General features: G+C 48.7%; 1 protein-coding gene across 1 annotated transcript in view; it reads left to right on the forward strand.

Moving 5' to 3' along the window:
- Chc (clathrin heavy chain) overlaps positions 1 to 25,231 on the forward strand; it is a 52,786-nt gene that overhangs the window by 10,615 nt on the left and 16,940 nt on the right. Inside the window, exons 2-10 of the mRNA XM_050172788.3 lie at positions 2,084 to 3,010; positions 5,872 to 6,546; positions 7,648 to 7,950; positions 8,599 to 9,069; positions 10,405 to 10,782; positions 11,083 to 11,535; positions 15,051 to 15,243; positions 19,344 to 20,092; positions 24,359 to 24,715. Coding sequence (XP_050028745.1) covers positions 2,084 to 3,010; positions 5,872 to 6,546; positions 7,648 to 7,950; positions 8,599 to 9,069; positions 10,405 to 10,782; positions 11,083 to 11,535; positions 15,051 to 15,243; positions 19,344 to 20,092; positions 24,359 to 24,715 — 4,506 coding nt within the window. The remainder of the gene's footprint in view (positions 1 to 2,083; positions 3,011 to 5,871; positions 6,547 to 7,647; positions 7,951 to 8,598; positions 9,070 to 10,404; positions 10,783 to 11,082; positions 11,536 to 15,050; positions 15,244 to 19,343; positions 20,093 to 24,358; positions 24,716 to 25,231) is intronic.

The following is a 25,231-nucleotide window of genomic DNA, read 5'->3' on the forward strand; positions in this document are numbered from 1 at the left end:
CGCCGCAGGAATGGGTGCCAAAAAGCTGTGCTCTAAAAGCTCGGAGCATCCATCCCTGCAAAATGTTGCAGTCCTTGTGATCTGTTAAGAGTGTAGCAGAGCGTGGGTTTTCCGCAGTACCTCTGATTGCGAGGGCTCAGGATGTGGCCAGAGCTCAATGAGGACGCCTCTCCAAAGCTGCATTCACCCAATGAAAATGTTTACTCTCTCTCTTGTCCGTTAAGTTGGAACAGTGCTCCTAGAGAGGGATGCACATTAACACACACTCATTCAGTCTATACTTAATGTTTGTGTGTGTGCGTGCGTGTGCGTGCGTGCGTTAATTTGCACCTGCCTTCTAATAGCTGTATTTCTGGGCCTGTTTATAGGTCACATTTATAAAGATGCGAAACGAGCATAACAAAAAAATGAGGACAAAGGCAAAAAAATGCGACTGGACAAATGCTGGACCAACAGCGTTTGTTAGTTCACACATTCCCCAGAGCACTGCAACCATCTGGTTGCAGTCATTGAGAGTGCCACAGCTAACTCTGACCAGTATGGGTGGCTTGTATCGTATTATGACTGTAAGCACTGCGAGGAATTTGCTTCGCTGCTGCCAAAGCTACTAAAATTCTTGCAGCCAGTCTCGATGTGGGCATGTTTTCAACGTCCTTGTGCCGCTGACTACTACATTTCTTCAGTGTTCAGAGTTCATGAGGACTTGGCTCGAAGGCTACCATGACAAAGTTTTGATCTAGCAATAATAGTTCGGTGTACGCCTAATGGTTAACGGTTTTGGGAAATCTTTACTTTTCCTCTAGCTGGTATGTGTGCTGGACTTTGTAGATATGCTGCAGCACCTTATCGGCGGTAGTGAACTTAACCTGAATTTCCACTTCAGCATGATAGGACAGTGTTGTCTTATTGCATGCACACCTGATAACCGACTGCTCTCCTGCTTATCTTTATTGCTTTCCTTTGGGGGCTCTTATCACGTGGTCTGGAGCTGTGTGCATTGTACATTGTTGCTTTGTGCCTGATGACTGCAGCAGTGTTTAACGAGTTTCCCAGCTGCCTCTTGTCAATGATAGCTGACCAAATGCTGACCTTTGCCTATTTCTAATCGGCAACCCTGATTGAGTTTCATCATCGCACCTGCCAACCTCTAGATTTTATCGTGACATGCTCGATTGTCAGTGTTGAGTCTTTATGGCCGTTGTGTCGGCACTAAAACATAAATGGCCAAACTAACATTATGCTTTCCGGTATGCGAAAGCTTGTGCCTGCGTGCCTACGCATGTGCAGATAATGTGGGACAGTTTGTAGGCGTTGAAGCGAGGCACGAGCACAGACATCATCTCCAGACAAACATTGGTGCTCTGGCTGCCGCACAAACATATTAAACAAAATACAAAAATGCAAGGTGGAAATAGTGAGTCAAGTGTGCACAAGTCTTGTAGGTTCCAGCCGCCATACCTCGTGAGGTGTGAGCACTTGGACGCGAGCTTTCATGCGCTGGAAATCGTGCATGAAGTTTGGTTTTAAACTTGCAATGGTGGTGTTCTGCTGAGCTTGAGGTTGCAGGTTAAATCCCAGCTGCAGCGGCTGCATTGTACTGGGGGTGAGAAAGAATGGTTGTGTGCCATGCATTGGGTTCATGTTAAAGAACCCCAGGTGGTCAAAATTAATCCAGAGCACCCTACTACAGTGCGCCTCGTAATCATATTGAGGGTTTGGCACATAAAATCCCAGAATTAAATTGTAGTTACTTCACCCTTTGTTCATGAGGTATGCTGTATATGTTCATCTTAATGGCTACATTTTAATTGGTACCCTGTTTAAAAAATATTGTGGCATCTTCTGCCATTGATTTGGACTTTGTAGGCAAGGCCAGGTTTATTCCCTCTTTACAACTTGTGTTTTGCTGGATTGAGTATAGAAAGGGCCAAAGTGGTATACACACCAGAACAGCTTGAAAGAGCTCTCTTGCAGCTTCTTGGTGTCAAATCAGCTGCACTTATAACAGTGCTTAAAATTACTTTGCAAGCAGTGCCATTCACCTTGCAGTGACAGTTGGCCATTGTGCGTTTGTTCTTTGCAGCTCACCAACATAGGGATCAATGCAGCCAATGTGGGTTTCAACACGCTAACCATGGAGTCGGACAAATTCATCTGCGTCCGGGAGAAAGTTGGGGACGCCGCGCAGGTGGTCATTGTGGACATGGCCAACCCGACCAACCCCATCCGGCGGCCCATCTCCGCCGACTCGGCCATCATGAACCCCGCCTCACGAGTCATTGCCCTCAAGGCATCGCGCACCCTACAGATCTTCAACATTGAGATGAAGAGCAAAGTGAAAGCACACACCATGACAGAGGACGTGGTCTTCTGGAAGTGGATCAACGTCAACACCATTGCTCTGGTCACAGAGGGGGCCGTCTACCACTGGAGCATGGAGGGGGACTCTCAACCGCAGAAGATGTTTGACCGCCACTCAAGCCTCAGCGGGTGCCAGATCATCAACTACCGGACGGATGCCAAGATCCAGTGGCTACTCCTGATTGGCATCTCGGCCCAGCAGAACAGAGTGGCCGGGGCCATGCAGCTCTACTCAATGGAGCGCAAGGTGAGCCAGCCGATCGAGGGCCATGCCGCCGCCTTTGCCCAGTTCAAGCAGGAGGGCAACACTGAGGTCTCGACCCTCTTCTGCTTTGCCGTGCGGACCCCGCACGGCGGCAAGCTGCACATAATTGAGGTTGGCCAGCCTGCGGCTGGCAATCAGGCATACCCGAAGAAGGCAGTGGACGTGTTCTTCCCGCCCGAGGCGCAGAACGACTTTCCAGTGGCGATGCAAATGAGCCCCAAGCACGACGTGGTGTTCCTAATCACGAAGTACGGCTACGTGCACCTGTATGACCTGGAGACTGGCACCTGCATCTACATGAACCGCATCTCGGCCGACACTATTTTTGTTACCGCGCCCCACGAGGCCACTTCGGGCATCATCGGTGTCAACCGCAAGGGACAGGTGGGCTGGTTGCACATTTGTGCTTTCTTCACACTTTTAAAGGGTGCCTTTTTCTTTGTTTCGCAGTCATGTAGTGACTAGATGCATGCTACTCATGCTATACATCACACTGAAAACATTGCATATGCATGGGTGCGCCGAGACAATGCAATGGACATCTGTGCACATGTTCAAAAAGAAAGTTTATGTAATTGGTAGGCTTGTGAATATTCAATACTTTGGAAAATTCTATAAAATATTGTGCTGTTCAATATTCACTTCGGCTTGCATTTCAGTGTCAAATGTTTCCAGTGTAGTCAATACGTACGAATGTGAATTCAATAACATGTATAAAATGTGTATTATTAACAATCTTGTTTTCGGTGCGCAAGTTGCAACGCAGGGCTCATAGCCATGACAAGCCAAAGACGAGTTCACTTAGTCATTGACCCAATTTCTGCACCTGCCCAATTATTCTAACGTCAGTCCCACGACACCGCCACCTTCTCTAGTGAACCAATGTAAGCCTACTGAAGGCTCTGATGCCGTAAGGTGTCAGACTCAATTTTGCAGACATGATCCACGTTCACGATGTCGTTACAAATGGTGGCCGTACAGAAGGCACCATTCAGCCTGGCTCCTGTATCCTTGATTTCACTGCCGAGATAGTTTCTTGGCTTCCTGAGAGAGCCATATGGCAGCAGTGAATACATTTCCATCAAGTACTGTAACTTCCTTCACCGGGACCAGGTGAAGCAGCTCCTAACAGCCAAAAGCATGGCGTTGTGGGCGGCAAACTGTTGCCAGAAGTTGACCACTCATTGGTGATCAAGCCTGAGACAATGCTCACGACTGAGAGTTACAGAAGTGGCAAGCAGGCCTACAAGTTTGTTTGTACATTTACTGCGCAGAACAGCTTAAGGAGCTTAACTGCTGGCATTGCAGTCAAGATTACACTTTGCAACATCGCGATAACTCTCGAAACGCTCCCGCGGTCTTGACCGTGATGAAATTGCAAGCACAGTACTGAACTGCAACAGTGAGGAAAGCCTGTAAATAAATTTTGTGCCACTGGCATTGAAAAAAAAAAAGAAAAAAAATGGAACTTGTATTTTTGCATGAACATATCTGAAAAGCAGCACATTGAAGATAGATTCCCGAGGTGGGTCTGCTCAACATCTGGTGCATATGTCAATGCTTTTGCAAGTCCCATTATTTGAACTACAGTCACCTCCATATAACGAACCTCAATTGAACGAAATTTGCGTTGTAACAAACTATTTACCTTTAGCAATCTTAGTTGCGTTGAAAACTGTATTTGCAATTTAACGAAGTAATTTTGTGACAGTTTGATTTAATGAAGGTTTCGGCCATTTCAGTCAGGTACTTGGAGCCTGTATGGCCAGTAAATCTAGCAAAAAAACTTTCTCAAGCATCCTCGTGCATGAACACCGCGAGTGGCAAAACTGCTCTCAAAGTGGGCGCCCCCGGACAGTGTGGGCAGGAGACAGAGCTCCGCTATTTGTGGTGTTGGTAAACAGCTCCGAGAAACAGGACGGCCGAGGATTCCTTCTGTGCGAGAGGGATGGGGAGGGAGGGAACCTGCGGTCACGTGATAAAGCATGCACTGGTGTGGGGGGAATGCAGGCAGGGACGTGCATCTGTCTGCCTTCTCCTCCTCGTGCCAGTCCGTGCGTGGCTGATCTCGGAGGCAATCTCTCAGCGGCGAACCGAAATGGATGGGGCCTTCACGCACATTTTGTTGTTCCCGCATGTCTACGAACCTTACTTCGTGTAGTGTCCTTGCCATCCCTATCAATGCGCCATCGTTCTGGTGAAACTGACTTTTTTTTTTTGCCTTGGGACTAATATTCGTATGTTTTTACACTTCTGTTTTTAATTTGTGGATACTGGCTACAGCCACTAAGCGTGGTCAACCATGGCATCCGAGATTTATGGCACTGTGTGACGCAACACACACAAATCTCGGGTACTGCGAACCATGTCAATGCATTGCTCTCGGTGCGATCTACACTGTACGCGCTGGTGCTCATAGCGGGGCCATTATGGCCCAACCTTCTTGCGATTTATTTATAAGTGCTTAGAAACAAGGTATTATCTACCTGAAATGCTCTGGGAATTTGTGAAGTTGTTTTTAATTCTGGAACCTTGAAACCTGGAATAAATGAAATTCACGATTTAACGAAGTTTTTTGCTGCAATTACAACTTTGTTATATCGAGGTTCGACTGCATTCGCTTGGAAATCGTACGCCACCAATTACCATTCACTTTAACTTGGCGTTGAACCAAAAAATTTATATGCACAGAAGCCTAGCGATTGGTATGAACGCCTGTAGCGCTGATGTGTGCATATCGGAGGCCAATATTTTGACTTGGCTGTGTTATGCTTTAAGCTAAATAAGTGTTGCAATGTCAGATTAAGTTATCTGAATTACTTTTTGATGTGAATTCTAAAGATTTGGTATTTGAGCCTTAGCCCATGAAAGTATGGTCAGCTGAATGTACTGGCAATTGAGGTACCTGCACTCTGGTATGACAAGTACCCTCATTTTTGCGCTGTGCTAATAGGACACACCTTGAGTGTGCATCATAGGATCGTATTATGTACTGATAATTCTTGCAGAATGATTTGACTTTTATGTGATGTAGCATCTCATTGGTGTAACATTGCCAATGATCGTTCATTAGAGTGCAGGGCGGGGTGTCCGCTGGGTTATCCATTGAACGAGCACTGCAAGTGACATCCTCGAAAGTGACAGGCCGAGAATGCAGCTCTTGGTTGCTTTCGTGCACTTGTGGCCTGTTGCTCTTGGTTTTTTTCAACTGACAGGGGGCTCATGTTTGGTGTGTGCGTCTGCAGGTCCTTTCAGTGAGCGTGGAAGAAGAAAACATCATCCCCTACATCACAAACGTTCTCCAGAACCCGGATCTGGCACTGCGCATGGCAGTGCGCAACAACCTGTCGGGCGCGGAGGACCTCTTTGTGGTGCGCTTCAATGCCCTGTTCAGCAGCGGCCAGTACTCGGAGGCCGCCAAGGTGGCGGCCAATGCCCCGCGCGGGGTGTTGCGGACGCCCCAGACCATCCAGCGCTTCCAGCAGGTGCCCAACCAGCCAGGCCAGACCTCGCCACTGCTGCAGTACTTTGGCATCCTGCTGGACCAGGGCCAGCTGAACAAGTACGAGTCCCTAGAGCTGTGCCGGCCCGTGCTGCAGCAGGGCCGCAAGCAGCTACTTGAGAAGTGGCTCAAGGACGACAAGCTCGAGTGCAGCGAAGAGCTCGGTGACCTCGTGAAGCAGGTGGACCCGACGCTGGCACTGTCCGTCTACCTGCGGGCCAATGTGCCAGCCAAGGTGATCCAGTGCTTTGCCGAGACAGGCCAGTTCCAGAAGATTGTGCTGTATGCCAAGAAGGTGGGCTACACGCCAGACTACGTGCTGCTGCTACGCCAGGTGATGCGCCTCAGCCCCGACCAGGGCACTGCCTTTGCCCAGATGCTGGTGCAGGACGAGGAACCCCTGGCAGACATCAACCAGGTGCTGTGCTGGGGATTAAAATTACCGCAGTTCTATCTGGCAGTCTTATATTAAAGGGGCACTGTGTAAACGTCCAGCATTTTTTTTTTATTTACACCAAGGGCCTAAGACGTGCATTACAGGAGCACGGGGGCAGAGGGTCTTGATATGTGGCATGGAGTAGTACAGTCAGGACAATGCACTTCATGCAGGGTAGAAGGAAAGCATGTCAGTCTGCAAGGCTGCAGAAACACCCAGGAAGCTCATCAACGCAGTTTTTTGGTAGGTGTCTCACTATAGAGGGGCAGTGTATACTCACATTTTTCGCAACTGGAGTGTTCTGCGTTCTGAAGTGCAGTCCTGGCTCGCGCTACAATGCAGTTGAGTGTGGAATTCAGGAACCAGTCAACTACAGATCATTAGCAGCCCACAAATTCGGTTGAGAGTGTTGGAAGATCAGTCTTTTTTTATTATTCAGTTGCATCTTGTATGCGTGAGTAGGTGAACCCTATGCTGGCACATAGTTTTTGATAAGCCACTGTTAGATGAGCTGAAATACTGTCATTGAAATTAAGGCTCACATAGTGCAAGTGTAACTTCCTGAAAATAATTTTCATCTAAATAGTACAATCAATAACCGTCATGGTTTTGTGATCAGGCTTAGCTCCAAATGTCACTGGGAAGTCCAGCAAATCGCTCTGCCACGAGAAATGCAGCCAGACCTGTCATTCGAGACAGCAATATTTGTGATGGGGTGTATATGGTAAAAATCGAAGTGTGTAATGGCACCTGAAGTCTGGAAAGCCAGCTGCTGCTGTATCGGAGTTTTTTTTTCACTGCGTTCCGTTTTGCTTTAGGAGTGGATGTAAGCACACATTTCTGAAGTGGCTTTGCTGCATTGCAGTTGTTGAAGCTTTGCCTGAACTTGGGTAGCACATATTTTGCAGACTCTACTGTATAGGAAACATTACCCTTTAGTCTTGCTGTTGGAAGCAGCAACAGTGACTTATTGGCCGTGGCCTACTGGTAAAATGATCTAGCAGGAAGGTGTGTTCAAGTTGTGCACGAGCTGTTCTTTGAGTTTTTTTTTAGCTTGCTCTCGCCCCGCTGCTCCACGTGCAGATCGTGGACGTGTTCATGGAGTCCAACCTAGTCCAGCAGTGCACGGCGTTCCTGCTGGATGCCCTGAAGAACAACAGGCCCTCGGAGAGCCACCTCCAGACGCGGCTCCTGGAGATGAACCTCATGACGGCGCCGCAGGTGGCCGATGCCATCCTGGGCAACCAGATGTTCACCCACTACGACCGTGCCCACGTGGCACAACTCTGCGAGAAGGCCGGCCTACTCCAGCGGGCCCTGGAGCACTACACTGACCTGTACGACATCAAGCGCGCCATTGTGCACACCCACCTGTTGAATGCTGAGGTGAGGCGGCATTGGCGAGGGGGTTGTCCGTGCGCTTCCTTGCGGATTGGCCATCGGTTATTTCCTCCTTAAAGACTCTGGGGTATTGTACGCAGAATGTCTGGAAACAACGTACTATAATGTTTGTTGCTGAAATAAAGCAGAAATGATAGTGCAAGATTGTACTGGGATGGTAATTTGGGAATGAAGGAGAGAGGAAAAGTGCAGTGGTATGAAAGTTTAGTCAGTATGGTTAGTTGACTTTTCCCGAAACTGGAATGGTTAGCGGTTGGTGTAGCAAAACCTTTCTGGAATGCTGTTTCAGTGCATTATTGCAGCCAGGAAGAGTGAGGTGTTCGTTACAGACATCCGGTTGATAATGCGTGCTATCAGATGACCGTGGTTTGAACTGGAAGATCTTCTAGGCGGTGGTAGTATTAACAAGTGTACACTTGAAAATCTTGCTCCCTCCCGTCTCCTAGGTATTGTTTTCTTTTTTTTTAGTTTGATAAAAACTGGAGTGAAGGGTGGGTATCATTATTTAGATGTCTTTGTACCGCAACTTTATGTAGTGTGGATGTAATTTAGGGTGTGCAGCTTTTTCTAGCTTTACCTGCAGTGTGCGAATCGCTGTGTCAGCGTTGGTGCGTTGCCGTCTTGTGTGTGCAGTGGCTGGTGAACTACTTTGGCTCGCTCTCGGTGGAGGACTCCCTGGAGTGCCTGCGGGCCATGCTGACACACAACCTGCGGCAGAACCTGCAGATCTGTGTGCAGGTGGCCACCAAGTACCACGAGCAGCTGACCACCACGGCGCTCATCGACCTGTTCGAGTCGTTCAAGAGCTACGAGGGCCTCTTCTACTTCCTGGGCTCCATAGTCAACTTCAGCCAGGACCCGGAAGTCCACTTCAAGTACATCCAGGCCGCCTGCAAGACGGGCCAGATCAAGGAGGTGGAGCGTATCTGCCGCGAGAGCAACTGCTACAACGCCGAGCGGGTCAAGAACTTTCTCAAGGAGGCCAAGCTCACCGACCAGCTGCCGCTGATCATAGTGTGCGACCGCTTCGACTTCGTCCACGACCTCGTCCTCTACCTGTACCGAAACTCCCTGCAGAAGTACATCGAGATCTACGTCCAAAAGGTGCCTTACCCTTTCGGACTCTTACTTGCAGTCGCAGTTGTGCAAGGTGATTGGACGACGCAAGCTTGTCTAGCGAGTCTCTATTTTGCAATGCAACTGAAAGCTGGCCAAGTTGATACTGGTTCTTTGTTAAATTGCAGCACGTGCAGATGACACTTGCAGCTACATTTATTGGTCTGATGATGTTAGCCCTTTATGGATGAGTGTTGCCTACAGGCAACACACCAGAAAAATACTTTTCTTCCAGAGGTTTTCTTTTGATTACGGAGTGCCTGGCTAAATTTCTGCGGCTATGACAGGCAGCATGAGTCGTTTGTTGTGTTAGAGCAGGAACCGAGGACGAGGAAGAAGTTCGGCATGCGACTCTCTTTTTGTGCTTTGTAATGCATGATCGGAGAACAAAGATAGATGCAAGATTTCAGGCTGCAGTAATATCGCACAGTTGATGTAGGTGAACGACGCAGCACACGTCTTACAACATGGAAGAGGACTGTCTGTACAACCGCCTTGCGATGTCAAAGTTGGCTTGGGGTAACGCTTGCTTTTGTTGTTCTACCTGGGGGGGGTATTCTGTAAGAGTCCACCTAGTGGACTGTCCATTTCGCCCGCTGCCGATTGGCACTGGGACGACTCTATAATAAAAAGCGCCTGCAGTGGGGAGTGAATGCTTCGTCTGCCTCTCGCTCCGAGTCACCGAAACTCGAGATACGCAACCTCCAACACTAAACGCATGGGAAGGTGGCTTGCATGATGCCATGCCGTCTTGGCACCACCGCACTGCACGCGCGGCAGATTACCTCTAAAACAGCTTGTACGGCTGCATATGTGCCCAGCCGCGCTTACAGCCATGCACATCCACAAAATTTCACTACATTGAAATCGCATGCAAACATACTTCGTTATATTGAGGTTCTAATTACATGGTGTTCTATGGACAAGATGTTATGAAAAGTTTAATGCTTTGTTATATCGAGAATTTAGTTTGAATTTTGTTATATGGAGGTTTAACTGCACATAGTTCTGTGGGAAGATAAAGGAGAGTAGGAAAAGACCTCAATATATCCAGTCCTGCCAGGCCACGGCGGCCACATTTCAATGGGGGTGAAAAGCAAAAACGCCTGGGTCCCGTGCACTGGCGCCATGTTAAAAGATCCCCTTCGTGGTCAAAACTAATCTGTAGTCCACACTACGGTGTGCCTCCTAATCAAATTGTGGTTTTGGTGCGTGAAAGCCTGTAATTTAGTTTTAAATTAATTCCTGACATCTGGTAGGATGTGCCGTGTTCGCCTTTGGCCATGACGGTGGTTCAGCACCTGCTGCCCTTTGGACGTGCAGGTGAACCCTTCGCGCCTGCCCGTAGTGGTGGGCGGTCTGCTGGACGTGGACTGTGCCGAGGAGGTGATCAAGAACCTGATCCTGGTGGTGCGTGGCCAGTTCTCAACCGACGAGCTGGTTGCCGAGGTGGAGAAGCGCAACCGGCTCAAGCTGCTGCTGCCCTGGCTCGAGGGGCGGCTGCACGAGGGCTGCCAGGAACCGGCCACCCACAATGCTCTGGCCAAGATCTACATAGACTCCAACAACAACCCCGAGCGGTTCCTGCGCGAGAACCCTTTCTACGACAGCACTGTTGTGGGCCGATACTGCGAGAAGCGCGACCCCCATCTGGCCTGCATCGCCTACGAGCGGGGACAGTGTGACCGAGAGCTTGTCCAGGTACGTCTGGCCGTGGCGTTGCCGATGCACGAGTGCGAGGTCACGGGTTCGATTGGGGGGCGGAATGCAAGAATGCTCATGTCCTTATGTTGAAATGCACATTAAAGAAGATAGATGATCAAAATTACCCTGGGAGCTCTCCACTGTAGTGTCGAATGTAACCCTAATGTTACTTTGTCTAAAAGTCCGCAATCAATGTAAAGAAGTTCGTATGTAGTTTGAATAAATCAGCACCAGCAACAGTTTCCTCAAGTTGAACTTGGCGTATTTGCACATTCAGATTTCTCTTTCTATGCGCAGGTGTGCAATGAGAACTCGCTGTTCAAGAGCGAGGCTCGCTACCTGGTTCGGCGGCGAGATCCGGACCTCTGGGCGGAAGTTCTGGCAGAGAGCAATCCGTTCCGGCGCCCACTCATCGACCAGGTGGTCCAGACGGCCCTCTCGGAGACACAGGACCCCGAGGACATCTCGGTGACAGTGAAGGCCTTCATGACGGCCGACCTCCCCAATGAGCTGATTGAGCTGCTCGAGAAGATTGTGTTGGAGAACTCAGTCTTCTCGGATCACCGCAACCTGCAGAACCTGCTTATCCTGACTGCCATCAAGGCAGACCGCTCGCGAGTCATGGAGTACATCAACAGGCTGGACAACTACGATGCCCCCGACATTGCCAACATTGCCATTGGCAGCGAACTGTACGAGGAGGCCTTTGCCATCTTCCGGAAGTTCGACGTCAACACATCGGCCATTCAGGTGCGCTTGAATCACTTTGGTCACCATATCTGCGCAAGTGGCAGTGGGGGTCTTGTCGCAAAATTGCCAGCTTGACACAAGCTCCTTTGATTCGGCATCTGCCAATTCAGAATAGTACAGTGAAACCTCGTTAAACAGTTGTCGGCCGGAGCTCGGAAGAAGTACTTACTAAACGGTAGTACTGTTTAACCGAAATAGCATGAGATCGTCCACTTACCTGCCCAAAACGGAACTCGGAGAGAGTGCGATGGAAGGGGAAACAACATGCAGTATTCATTCACTTCACGCGACAAAAATGTTATTTTTGTTTGATGCCGCGGCGGCCTAGCATGACGACAGCAGCCTCAAACTTACTGAAGCTGCGTGCCAGCTTTTCAGCCAGCCCCCTTCTCGGCAAATACTCTCATGGCAGATTCCTCGTTGGCGTTACGTATTCTCCGTGCACGTGCGCAGTAGTGCTGCAGAAGTCCCGGGGTGCCTTTTTCATTGCCGGTTGCTGGAGTTCGCAATACTTTTCGTTTGGAATAGTTACGTTATCGCGCCCCTGTTCTTGTCGCGACGATTGCATTCATGAGGCTGACGTAACGTGAAGCATCTGCCACTGTCGGACCTGAATCGCCTGTGCTGTTGCTTTCCGTGTCATCCTCGTCATTGTCGCTAGTCGACACTTCGGCAACAACAGAAGCAACAATGGCGAAAAGTCGAACCTCGTAGCCGACATCTCTTCGCGGTCGCTGCAGCCGAGAAACTTTTTCGCATTCCTAATGCCACACACTGTAGCCAACAGCAGATCCCTGTCGCGTGCCAGTGCTGACTTCGTGTCACGTTCGATAGCACGGAGGATGTCAAATTTTTTTTCTATGCTGAGCACCCGCCATCTTTTTTTATCTGAGCTTCGGCATGATGCGAGTCCTCGCTTGCACTACGCCACAACGCTCTCTGGCACGGCGTCGAAATGTTGATGTGGCTTCACGCGCAAACGCACAGGGCGCTTGGAGGCTGTTCCGATCTCTGGGGCTTGTTGTTCTGCCGGGCCGCCCGATGGAGACGACGCACTGCCATGTGTTTGTGCAACAAAAAGTGGGAACGCTACGTTTTAACCGATGCGTATGCAGTAAGCTGGTACGGTTTATGCGGATACAAAACGCATTATGTTCAATGGCCGCTGAGTCGGGGATTTGACTTTACTTTTAAAACGAAACTACTGTTTAAGCGGGTATGGTTTAACGAGGTTTTACTGTATCCTTCACGGCAGCTGGAATGGTAGGCTAGCAGATGACAAAGTGTAGAAAGCAACCAAGCATCAGGTTTTGGCAGCACATGCTCTGCCCATACAAGTGTCTCCTAGCAATGGAGGTGCGTCTCTTCCACCTTTTGCCCCTTTTGTGCTTCTTTTTTCTATGGCTGTACTAACTACGCACATGGAGAAATGTAACCTTCATTATTGTAGAAATGTCACATCTTGCTTTCTGGACGGTGTAATTTACACGCGCTTGTGCAGCAATTGCGTTGTCCATGGCAAGGAATGTGAAAAGCAATGTGTTTTGGAGGCGACACGGCACTTCTTTGTCGGTGGTATTCTTGGTGTCGGTCTCTTTTGCGGGCCTCACTTTTACTATACGGTGCTTTGGTGGTGTGGTGCGACAGAATCTTGAAAATTGCAGGCTGAGAGCCAACAGCGACATTTTCGTTTTAGCTCGTATTGTGACAACTGATGGGTTGATGGGCAGAGTGGCAAAACCGCATACGTAGCAGATTTCCCAAGCCGATTGAGAATCGGTTGTGCGCAACACATCAGCAGTGGAGAAAACGTGACAACATATGTGACACAGCTGGTTACCATATTTACTCGAATCTAGTCCGGCCCCGACTCTAAACCGACCCTCAAATGCCTCAAGCCCGAAAAAAAAAAAAAAAAAAGACACTTACCTCGAATGTAAGCCGAACAAAAAAGGACAGCATTCTCAAAATGAAGAAAGCATTTATTTAATATGAACATGCCGAGCTCGCTCTACATCATCATTGCTACTAGCCTCAAACGCATGTTCATATGCTTGCGGATGCGCGCAAGCTCGCGTCCACGCGCCCACACATGCGCAGACAGTGCAGCACAGCTCATACGCGTTAAAACATGGCGCGATCTTGGCGAGTACCGTATTTACACGATTGTAAGTCGACCCCCCCATATCGCGTGACAGAAAAAAAAGAGAAAGCATACCTGAGGGCGCATTTGATAACAAAAATTCATTAGTAGCTGACATGGTCACTGGACTACTGGTCTTCACTAGTGCTGCCATCGTCATCGTTGCTGCGGTCCCACAGCTCGTCATGGTCCAGCGAAATTTCACATTTGGCAAACGACCGCACCACGACATCTTGTGGAACAGCAGCCCACGCCGAATGCACCCAACCACACGCAGTCGTCAGAGAGGCTCTTTTGACAGGTCCGGTTGGCATAATTTCGCGGTCTTCTGCCGCCAGCAACTCATACTTGCGGCGGAACAAGGCCTTAAAATTAAGGTGAATGTCCGGGCTTGTTTCATGACCATGTCGCACTTCACTGGCAGGGACCGATCACGCATTTCAGCGACGTACGCCGCAAGCTTAGCCTACAGCTCTGGAAAGCGTCCAGACTTTGGCATGTGGGAAATTTCTCAATTGCCGTCACAGGTGAAAATTTCGCTTCGCTGCAGTCGCCACTCTCGCACCACCCGTTCAGAAACATTGAAAATGCGGCCCGCTGCGCAGTGATTTGTTTCTTCGGCGTAAAGGATGGCAGCCCTCTTGAACGCTGCTGTGAACGAGTGCCGAACAATTAGTGGGCCTGGAGCACTCATGACGACTGGGGAAGCATAGAAGTAGCACGTAGTCGGCAGTCAAGTGGAACGCGTCAAACTAATGCCAATACCTTTCAACAGAGAAAGAGAAACCCGCGAGCGGTGTCCACTCTTCCATGAACTACTGATACTCCCCGCAAGCGCCGCTGTTCTGAGTGTGCCGCCGCCAATGGGAACAGCGGCGTTTCCATCAACTATCGACACCCCCCCATAAGTGTTGCGTGCACTGTAATACTATCAATGCTGCAAAACCCTTCCGAAACGCGAACAAACACGCAGGATAGCGAAAAGATACGGGTAAGATCATAAAGCAAACATAAAATTGTAACTACGTTGCAGCTCCCGTGGGGCTAGCTTTTTTGGCGGGGCCATGTTTTGGTTTCGATTCTAAGTCGACACCCCAAATTCAGACTTTCAAATTTAAAAAAAAGTGGTCGACTTACAATCGTGTAAATACGGTAGCTCTCTTGCAAGCACCTTGCTGTAATGCTCACAGCAGTGCTTATACCCGGCCAACCACCTCTGTGTGGTGCAGGTTAAGCCCACAGAGACAGTTCCACGGCACGAGTCATCCCAGTGCAGCAGCTTTAACAGTTCTCTTGCCCCCCACCTACGTAAGTGAAGGTGGGACCTACTTCATTTGCTGCACTCACTCCCTCCCCCCCCCCCCCCCTGCAGGTGCTGATTGAGCACATCCAGAACCTCGATCGGGCGTACGAGTTTGCCGAGCGGTGCAACGAGCCGGGCGTCTGGAGCCAGCTGGCCCGGGCCCAGCTGAGCCAGGGCATGGTCAAGGAGGCCATCGACTCGTTCATCAAGGCAGGAGACCACACTGCTTACCTGGACGTGGTGCAGACTGCCCACAAGACAGGTGCGTGTGGGCTTTGGCAAATGCAATGTGCACCATTCCCTCGCCAACGATGGTGCAGTTTGTGCTACTTCTGGAATCAACATGGCGACACTGTGCTTGCAAAAAAGGCATTGGAAAAGGCCTACATTGCTTGTTTCCCCATTTTAAAACTTGAATCTCAAATATTTTGGTTTTGTTTGAGAGGGCAGGAGCTCTTTGTACCTCTCCCACAGAAACAGAATTTGCCGTGTAACTTTGAAGTGGACATATAGTTTGTGATTGTTCATTTTTTTTCAATGATCTGACAACGTAGAAGCTTGCCATTGGCCTGCACTACGATTTTACTGGCTGCCGCCTTAAGAAGACAGCCTATACAGCAGTAAGACATGTTGTTGGGCTAGTCGGTTCACAGATTCAGAAAAACTTTAAACTGCGCGCGGAACAGAGGACATTAACAGAAACATCTTCCTGTTCATGTCCTCTGTTAGTAGCGCAGTTTAAAATTTTTCTGAACCTATGCAGCATGCCTAGCCCATGTGTGGTGTTCTGTGGTGCTTTGACGTTTGGGGTAAATATATAGAACATGTGCAAAAAGCTTTAGCAATGTCTCGGGCAGTACTAGCATCAAGACCCTTTAAGTAGACAGCGGCACTTTGTGCAATTCCTCGTGCGATTCAACGCATGACATGTTTCTTATACCAGCCATCATATGCAGCAAGTTTCTGACGCGTCCCATTAGGTTCCAACGGTTCGCGCACACCATGTCGAATGCCACCGCGTTGTACCATGGGGCCTGCTTGATTAATGGGCGTCGGTGTGCAGCTCTTGTGGTCAGCTCCCCAGCAGAACCTACAAGTGCAAACTTTAGGTAGGAGTAAAAACTTGACAATTCAAACTTGAAGGGGCCCAAAATTTTTTTTTGGTTACACCAAGTTCATTGGGTGGAGGCGCCACACCTAACTCGCATCACTGCGTCAGACGGCGCATGTGCACTGAGCGAACGCAAGTGACGAGTTCCGGAAGTGGCTTTGTGGCAGCGTGTCACATGCTGCTGTGAAGTCTCACCTCAAGTCAAAGTTCACGTGTAACCTGGAATCCCATCTTACTGTTAAACTAAAAAAAAAATATTATACTTGCAACGGGAGACAGCAGCAGCAGATGGGCATGCTGCGCAGCTATCTTGGAGGTGCTGCTGTGAGAGTTCTGCGCTGCTGAGAGCATGGTCAGCAGCGCGATATATTTAACTGTCGCAAACGCTTAGGCGTTGGATTACGAGCATTCTTTTGTTCTGAATTAAAGATGGGGGAAAGTAGCAGCATCAGCTTTAAATATTGCGTTAGGATCAATTTTTACTCGGTGCCACGCACACTGTCATGGCACAGTGCCAGCTGTGATGAGGTTCTTTCAATTAATCCTGGCTGAGGCACTGCCTCGGCCATCAAGTGATGAAGTCGTTCATTATCATACTGCAACCCATTCATTAAAGAACATCCAGCAAAAAGAGGAACAGAAACTCTACAAACTAATCAAACAAAGTGTTAGTCAGAAAAGGCCTGCAGTTTGATGGTCTGCAGTGGAGTTGCAAGATGCACTCGTGGTGGCGGCGGAGGCAGCCCTCGAAGCATAGAAGCGGTGCTGAAGACGGGCACTGAAGAAAAATCCTGGTCACCCTCAGGCGAACAGCCAGGCTCAAGTGATGCAGCATAAGTCCGGTTGCAACGTTGAGAACAAGGGCAGGTAGCCTAGGCACGGTAGAGGTCTCGACACCGCACACCAAGTCAAATGGCTTTGTGTTCTTCTTCAGTCCTTGTCTATTGCGCCTTGCTCTTTTGCAATTTTATTGCTCCCACAGCTGCTCCAAAACTTCCTTGGCCGCTTCCATTCCTGCGGGGTTCTGCTGCAAGTGCAATCACTTATCGCTTCATAGGAAGATTCACATGCACGAACTAGGAGTATTCACTCACTGCTTTGAGGCTAAAATAAGGACTAATGCACCGTTTCCCCCTTTCACATGAAATATTTTGACTACTGGCGAATAGGTAACCTAGAGTGTCAACAGCACTTTTCATTTACTCAGCACTATCGCGAAGGGGAAGCCAGAAGGCACTCGAAGGTGGGGCGGTCACATCTGCAAAGATGGTAGCGCCCATGCGGTGGTGCCATAAATGGTCGATAGTGGCCAGTCATCCATTTCTACCTTATCTTGAACAAACACACACGATCTCTGGCACGCCTGGAGGGCACCACGATCTCTCATCTGAGCTACTCGTGCATTTAGGGTCAGTCACTGACTTGCCAAAATATGTGGCAGAGTGCATTCTTGTCACTCTGCAGACGCAAGCCTGGCGCAGTGCTGGTGGCTGTATGTTCCAGGGCATCTGGAGATGAGGCACGGGGAATTCTTGCGAAAGTGATAGCATCTCCAAAAGTGGTCTAGTTGAGCACAAAAGCAACCCACGGCAACGTTCAAGAAAGCATGCTCTGTTGCCATGGGCTCTGCATCTGACTTCCCTCACCGTAGGCTGTTGCCAATGCCACCATATTGGTTTCGTATCAGATTGTAATGCATAAGCTATTTCTGTGCACTTTTTTTTTTGGAAACAAACTGTTCAAGACGCTGATGTTTTAGATAAGCTTCAGATAGGTATATGTTGCATTACAATTGTTGGTACATCAAACTATTTCGCGATCCCTTTGGAGTTCGATTAATCTGGGATTGACTTTCACCTTACTCTTGCAACACGTTTAGTCACTTGGTGGTTTCTTTAAATTATTCGTAAACTTCAACGTACACGTACACGAACCCTTTCACACCTGAAAGTAACTAATTTCCCATACTAAGTGCCTCTGTGTCACCCTAGAGGAGCCCTGAAACACTTATTGAATACCATAAGAAAACATTGTCAATCTGTAAACTAGGCTCCTGTGAACATGCAAGTCAAAAATTGTTGCACTGCACGTAGCAGGAAATTTAGCCCCATGTCAGTCAAAAACCACTTGCTCTCTCCTTCGCAACGTCATGCAGCTATGTTGCAAGCAGCTAAGCCCATCACCAGTTTGGCTTAGTTTACGATCTTGGGAACATTCTTAATGCCACAATTCCTAACATTGAGGGTAAATAAATGAAAAATACACAAGCCTACAATCTCAAAGTCTGAAAGAGGTAATTTATCGTTGCACTTCCAGTCTACACACGGCGGTTGTGTGTACCCGTGTCTGCTGAGCTTGGCCTCCGAGATCACACCGACATGTTGCCTAGCACAGAGGTATCGCGGCCACCACGGCATGCCACGACGAACCCTCTCGCTGCCGAAACACTCCACCATTGGTCAGGGCCTTGTCCCCATGCCATATCCTCCATGTAACTTCTGGCACGCCGGTGGAGATGACAGAAAAAGCCGCGCATTGGTGCAATAACTGCGTCGAACAGGTTATAATTCGAGCGCGAAAAAAGAATTTGGGCCGGGAGATATGTGATGTGGCGTCCTTTATTAGTGCAGCCATTCTACGATTGGTTAAAAAAGCTTTTCGGGGCCCATTCAAGGTTTGCATTTTCCTATTGCAAGTGAAATAGAACCATCCATCCCAAGACTGTGTACATTACATCATCTAGTTTTAGTATAACATAATTTTAGTCTGTTATATTGTGTAGTCCAGTTCTTCTACCTTGTCGATCGATTTACAAAAAACAAAGGCATAAATACTATGTACATATTCAGAAAAGCAAGCATTAGTCATTAGAAACCTTATTGCTAATGTAACATTCTCAAGATTGCTTTTACTTGTAAAGTAAGACTGTCAGCCTTCAGGGCCCAAAACAAAGTATTTCCACCATATTGTATTGCATGTGAGAGGGCATCGTCACACATTTCTACATTCTTCAACCTTTTCTAACTTGTATATGGCAGTCTTCAAGTTATGCCTAGAAACCTTATCCAAGTGTTCTGCGCAATTCGATGACCCAAACTGTACTCGAGCATGTCATTGAGGTTTGTCAATTGACGTAATCTGGAAACCCAACCCAAATGGCTCCTCCTGACACTTCGCTTAAACAGTGTGCGCCGATGAGCGAAGTGTGTCCCTGCGACCCAACCGAGGGGGCCCGTGTGGCCACTGTGCAGGGTCGTGGGAGGACTTGGTGCGGTACCTGCAGATGGCGCGCAAAAAGGGGCGGGAGTCGTATGTCGAGTCGGAGCTGATCTACGCGTATGCCAAGACGAACCGTCTGGCGGACCTGGAGGAGTTTGTGTCGGGCCCCAACCACGCGGACGTGCAGCGCATCGGTGACCGTTGCTTCGAGGACGGCCTGTACGAGCCGGCCAAGCTCCTGTACAACAACGTGTCCAACTTTGCCCGCCTGGCCATCACCTTGGTGCACCTCAAGGAGTTCCAGGGTGCCGTGGACTCGGCGCGCAAGGCCAACTCGACGCGCACCTGGAAGGAGGTGTGCTTTGCCTGCGTGGACAGCGAGGAGTTTCGGCTGGCTCAGATGTGCGGCCTGCACATCGTGGTGCACGCAGACGAGCTCGAGGACCTCATCAACTACTACCAGGACCGGGGGTACTTCGAGGAGCTCATCTTGCTGCTGGAGGCGGCGCTGGGCCTGGAGCGTGCCCACATGGGCATGTTCACCGAGCTGGCCATTCTCTACTCCAAGTACAAGCCCGGCAAGATGCGCGAGCATCTCGAGCTCTTCTGGTCGCGCGTCAACATCCCCAAGGTGCTGCGGGCCGCCGAGCAGGCGCACCTGTGGGCCGAGCTGGTGTTCCTCTACGACAAGTACGAGGAGTTCGACAATGCCGTGGTCACCATGATGCAGCACCCGACCGAGGCCTGGCGCGAGGCACACTTCAAGGAGATCATCACCAAGGCGAGTTCTCCCCAGCTGTCTTTTTCATGTGGGGTCCCATTATTATGGCGAAGTTGCTGTTGCAGCTGGAAGAGCTCGAAAATTTGCGCTCCAAAAAGTGCAACATTTGCAGCTATCCACACTCTATTTGAACATTGTAGATGTACCGATGCGGCATGTGATGAGGGCGATGTGTGGGGCGTGGCTAGGTATGTTGCGGCACATTATCAGTTTTTTATGAATTGCTCGCGTGAACTATTTCTTGGTTTCGAAGATTCGTTGCAAGAGCTTTTCGAGAGCTAAGGTGTACATATACAGAAATAGTCTACTTCAGTTATATCAACGCTGACGCGATTGAAAAAATTTATCGAATTATCTGGCGGCTCAAATTAAACAAGATGCAAAAACTGACACACTGCTGATTCGTTCGGCAGTATTTGCCCTATTCAGACATGCTTCTGAATCGCACACACACACTTTCTATGTGTCCAAAGTAGCAAAATAATGTAGAAATGACATTAAAGCTCCTAAATGAAGCAGAACTGTAACATGCAACTGAATTTTTGCAAGAAAATAAGGAAGGGTTTTAAGTGTTCCACAATGGCGGCAGATTTCCTAAAGGCAGCTTCACCACAATACACCACTGTTATGCAGTAAAGCATACAAACGCCTTGAAAGGTAGTTTTTGTTTTGTCTGATTGCACTGCGCAGGCAATTTTCTGCCAAATTTTATCGGAAAGAAGGAATAGCCCCATTAGGATTGAATACCGTAATCGGACATTGTGAGCTGCGGCTACATGTATTGCTTGAAAATCCTCCTAGGGCAGGGTGCCAACGGGTGTTATTGACGGGAGGTCGTGTGTGTACAACGCATTTCCCTAAGCTGCCGAGACACTCTTCCAATAAGGGGGTCGCTATTGGCATCGTATGCGTGCATGCCGATTGCTCAAGTTCTAATCATTTGGTGAAGGGCAATTTTAGGATTGAAATAATGAGTTTGGACCCATAAAAATAAATGGGTGCCGGCTGGTACCTTCGGTCGGGATCGAATTGAACAGAGTCGAATTAACAGAAGTCTACTGTATGTTAATTGAATGGCAAATATTCAAACAATTTAATTCGATGAATGGAAAACCTACTATTTGCTTTCTTGAAGTATTCAAGTATTTTGAGCAAGACGCATAGTGCCAAGGGTCCTTTTACTGCAAGGTTTGTCCAGCTGGCAGATACTAATTGCAACAGCCCACATGTGGCACAGGCTATGTTAACAGTGGCAGCTGCAGCACGTGTGGAGACTGCGAGAGTTTGATTCAAAGTGTGTGAAGCCCGAAAGTGCACAATAAACTGGACCTTTCGCCTATCGTACAAGGCATGCGGTTGCATGTTTATTTTCTTGGGATGGTGACTCTCAAAGTGCTAGCCGCCAAAATGAAAAAAAAAAAAAAAAAAAAGAAATGCAGGCAATTCAGCTCAAATGTGCCAGGTAATGTTTTGTCTACTTCATGGAAAGAACAATTGAGTGCCATCTTTGCTTAGAAACTTCAGTGAACTACAGCTCCTGGAGGTGCATTCAGAGTATCTTAACGAGAGTATCCTTCAGGTGACCATTTGAAAGGCCACTTGACGGTATGAAGTGGATGTTGGTCAAGCGACTTCCTTCTGTGTGCCATTGCCGCTGTCATTCAGCCCGTAATTAGTGCATCTCTTTGTTCCTCATTGCCGGTTTACATAGTGCTCTTTCTCCTTCCAAGACCTCCCAGTGCTAGGCGGAATGCATCTGACTTTTACCAGTAGTACTACCAACAGCCACGTACAAGTTTCCATCCAATTACAAGTTTCAGCAGAAGTGTTGCACATAGTATCAGATGCTACATCCGTTCAATGTCTGCCGCATCTCGAGCTGGTTGCTCTGTTTGTTGCATTGTTTTGAAACTCCATGGATCTGTTGTAAAAACGTTTCGAACAAAGTTGGTGGTACAAGTCCTGTGCTGGTTCATACACGAAGTTGGCCCTCGTGTCTTGACTCGAGATGGAATGCCTAATTTATATCCCAGCCAACACAACTTCCAAGATTTCCTATACCTTTGAGAGAAAAAGCGTGTGAAGCTTTAGGCAGGTGTTGTAAAGCACTGTTAAGTATCATTTTTGACGTCCTGCAGTAAAAGGGGAGCTGTAGTCAATGATGAAGCACCAATGTGGTGGTGTCTTTCATAAAAGCGGACCATGTTGTACATAACAATTTCTCGATACTAAATTATGAATGGCTGGCAACATTCTCGTGGCACAATGAGGGCAGGCTCTTGAGTATGTGCAGCAACCAGTTTCCTGTGAGAAATTTGTTTTGAATTGTGTTGAGGTTAAATATTTAGCTTTCTTTTCCTTGATTTCATATTCCATGTGAGAGCTATTTAGCATTTGCACTTACTTGGTGTTCAGAGTCAGTTGCTTACAGCTTAATTTTTCAAGTCTGGCCAGCTTCACTTGCAAAGCTACTGAACCAGCCAGGGGCCACATTGCATCTTGCTTAAATTTTCGAGGCAGTTGTGACAATATTGTCATCAAAAACCACAGATAGGTGCGAAACTTGCTTGGTGCACAGTGGCAGGTGTAAACTGCCATGCCAGTCGTCAGTCTGGATGGTGCAAATTTCTGCCCGTTTATGGCAACTGCAATCCAGTTATCGATCTCATGCTTACAAGTATTCCAGTTGTAAACTATGTAGATATTACCATTGAGTAATATTGGTAGATCTTCCTCATAGCCTTTTTGTTTTAGCTCTTCTTTCAATATAAAATGTTTTGGTTGTGGCCTATTATAATACAGTGAAACCTCGTTAAACCGTAGTTGGCCGGAGCTCGGAAAAAGTACGTACTAAAAGGTAGTACTGTTTAACCGAAATAGCATGAGATCGCCCACTTACCTGTAGAAAACGGAACTCAGAGAGAGTGCGATGAAAGGGGAAAAAACATGCAGTATTTATTCACTTCGCGCGACATAAGTGTTATTTTCGTTTGATGCCGCGGCGGCCTAGCACGACGACAGCAGCCTCAAACTTACTCAAGCTGCGTGCCAGCTTCTCAGCCAGCCCCCCTCCTCTCGGCAAACACTCGCACGGCAGATTCCTCGTTGGCGTTACGTATTCTCCGTGTACGCGCGCACTAGTGCTGCATAAGTTCCGGGGCGCCTTTTTCATTGCCGGGTGCCGGAGTTCGGAAAACTTTTGGTTTGGAATAGTTACGTTATCGCGCCCCTGTTCTCATTGCGACGATTGCATTCACGAGGCTGACGTAACGCGCAGCTTCTGCCACTGTCGGGCCTGAGTCGCCCGTGCTGTCGCTTTCCGTGTCGTCCTCATCACTGTCGCTAGTCGACACTTCGGCAACAACAGAGGCAACGATGGCGAAAAGTCGAACCTCGTAGCCGACATCTCTTTGCGGTCGCAGCAGCGCTGCCGAGCAACTTCGCATTCCAAATGCCACACACTGTAGTCAACAGCAGATCCATGTCGCGGGCCAGCGCCGACTTCATGTCACGTTCGATAGCACAGACGATGTCTAATTTTTCTTCTATGCTGAGCACCCGGCGTCTTTTTTATCCGAGCTTCGGCATGACGCGAGTCCTTGCTTGCGCGACGCCATGACGCTCTCTGGAACGGCGTCGAAATGATGTTGATGTTGATGCGGCTTCACGTGCAAACGCACAGGGCGCTTGGAGGCCGTTGTACTGATCTCTGAGGCTTGTTGTTCTGCCGGATCGCCCGGTGGAGACGACGCACCGCCGTGTTTGCGCGACGAAAAGTGGAAAGACTACGTTTTAACCGATGCGTACGCAATAAGCTGGTACGGTTTATGCGGATGCTAAATACATTATGTTCAATGGCCGCTGAGTCGGGGAATCGACTTTACTACTTTTAAACCGAAACTACTGTTTAAGCGGGTACGGTTTAACGAGGTTTTACTGTAAACAAAAATAAATACAAGCAGAAGCATTACAGTTGGTATCCTGTTGTTTCTTTGTCTTGCTTAGTCGCAAACATGCAAACATTTCTTTCTGCGAAGGCCGGTGCAAGGGAGGGAATAGTACTGAGTCTGACAAATTTTTGTTTGAACGAGTTGCTTTGGGTAGCGTGACTCGAAGGCATCCCTTGCACTTGTAAATGTCACTGGCAAGTCCTTCCTTGGTTACCGGTCGCATTGACCTGCATGACCTCTGTCGGCAGACCGTGCAAATGTGCTGTTAGTTGCACACGGAAGTGTACCTGACTGCCCTTTGGCCTCGACCTTGCAGGTTGCGAACATCGAACTGTACTATCGGGCAGTGCAATTCTACCTGGACCACAAGCCGATGCTGCTTAACGACCTGCTGCTGGTACTGGCACCGCGCATGGACCACACGCGTGCCGTCGGCCACTTCACCCGAGTGGGGCACTTGCCCCTGGTCAAGCCGTACCTGCGCTCGGTGCAGAGCCTCAACAACAAGGCCGTCAACGAGGCCCTCAACGGCCTGCTGATCGAGGAGGAGGACTTTCAGGGCCTGCGCACCTCCATCGACGCCTTCGACAACTTCGACAACATTGCCCTGGCACAGCGGCTGGAGCGGCACGACCTGGTCGAATTTAGACGCCTGGCCGCTTACCTGTACAAGGTACACCCCTCCTTTGACAACTGGACGTTGACTCGGTGGCTGCTTGCTCTGGAACTGTTCTACTTTTGAGCCTGCTACGAGATGCAACGCGACGCTGTTTCTAGGGCCGCAGCTTTGTGCTGACGCATGGGTGTGCCCACGTGCACGAGCTATTTCAGGCCGTACTTTTCTCTTGCTGGCCAGAACTGCGCAAATTTTCAGCCTAGTCTACATTCTTTCGTGGTGCAGTATTAACTGTGAATGGTAAATGATATAAGTAGGGTTGTGCGACTATTCGAAGTTTCGAATCAAATATTACAAATTAATTATTGTTTAAAAAGGAACTACAACACAGACTGCTTGTTGTGTAAGTTGCCAGAATCTCAAATTTCCGCACTAATAAGCAGTACCGCACTATAACCAAAACATTTTTCAAAGGCTGCGCATGTGCGGAACTTGCACTTGCTGCGTGTGTGCCTGGGAATCGGAAGCATATGACCGGAATGTGCTCTCACTCTCGGAGGTGGTTCCTCCGCT

This window comes from Dermacentor andersoni, chromosome 3 (genome assembly GCF_023375885.2).
Source record: "Dermacentor andersoni chromosome 3, qqDerAnde1_hic_scaffold, whole genome shotgun sequence".
Classification (NCBI taxonomy): domain Eukaryota; kingdom Metazoa; phylum Arthropoda; class Arachnida; order Ixodida; family Ixodidae; genus Dermacentor; species Dermacentor andersoni.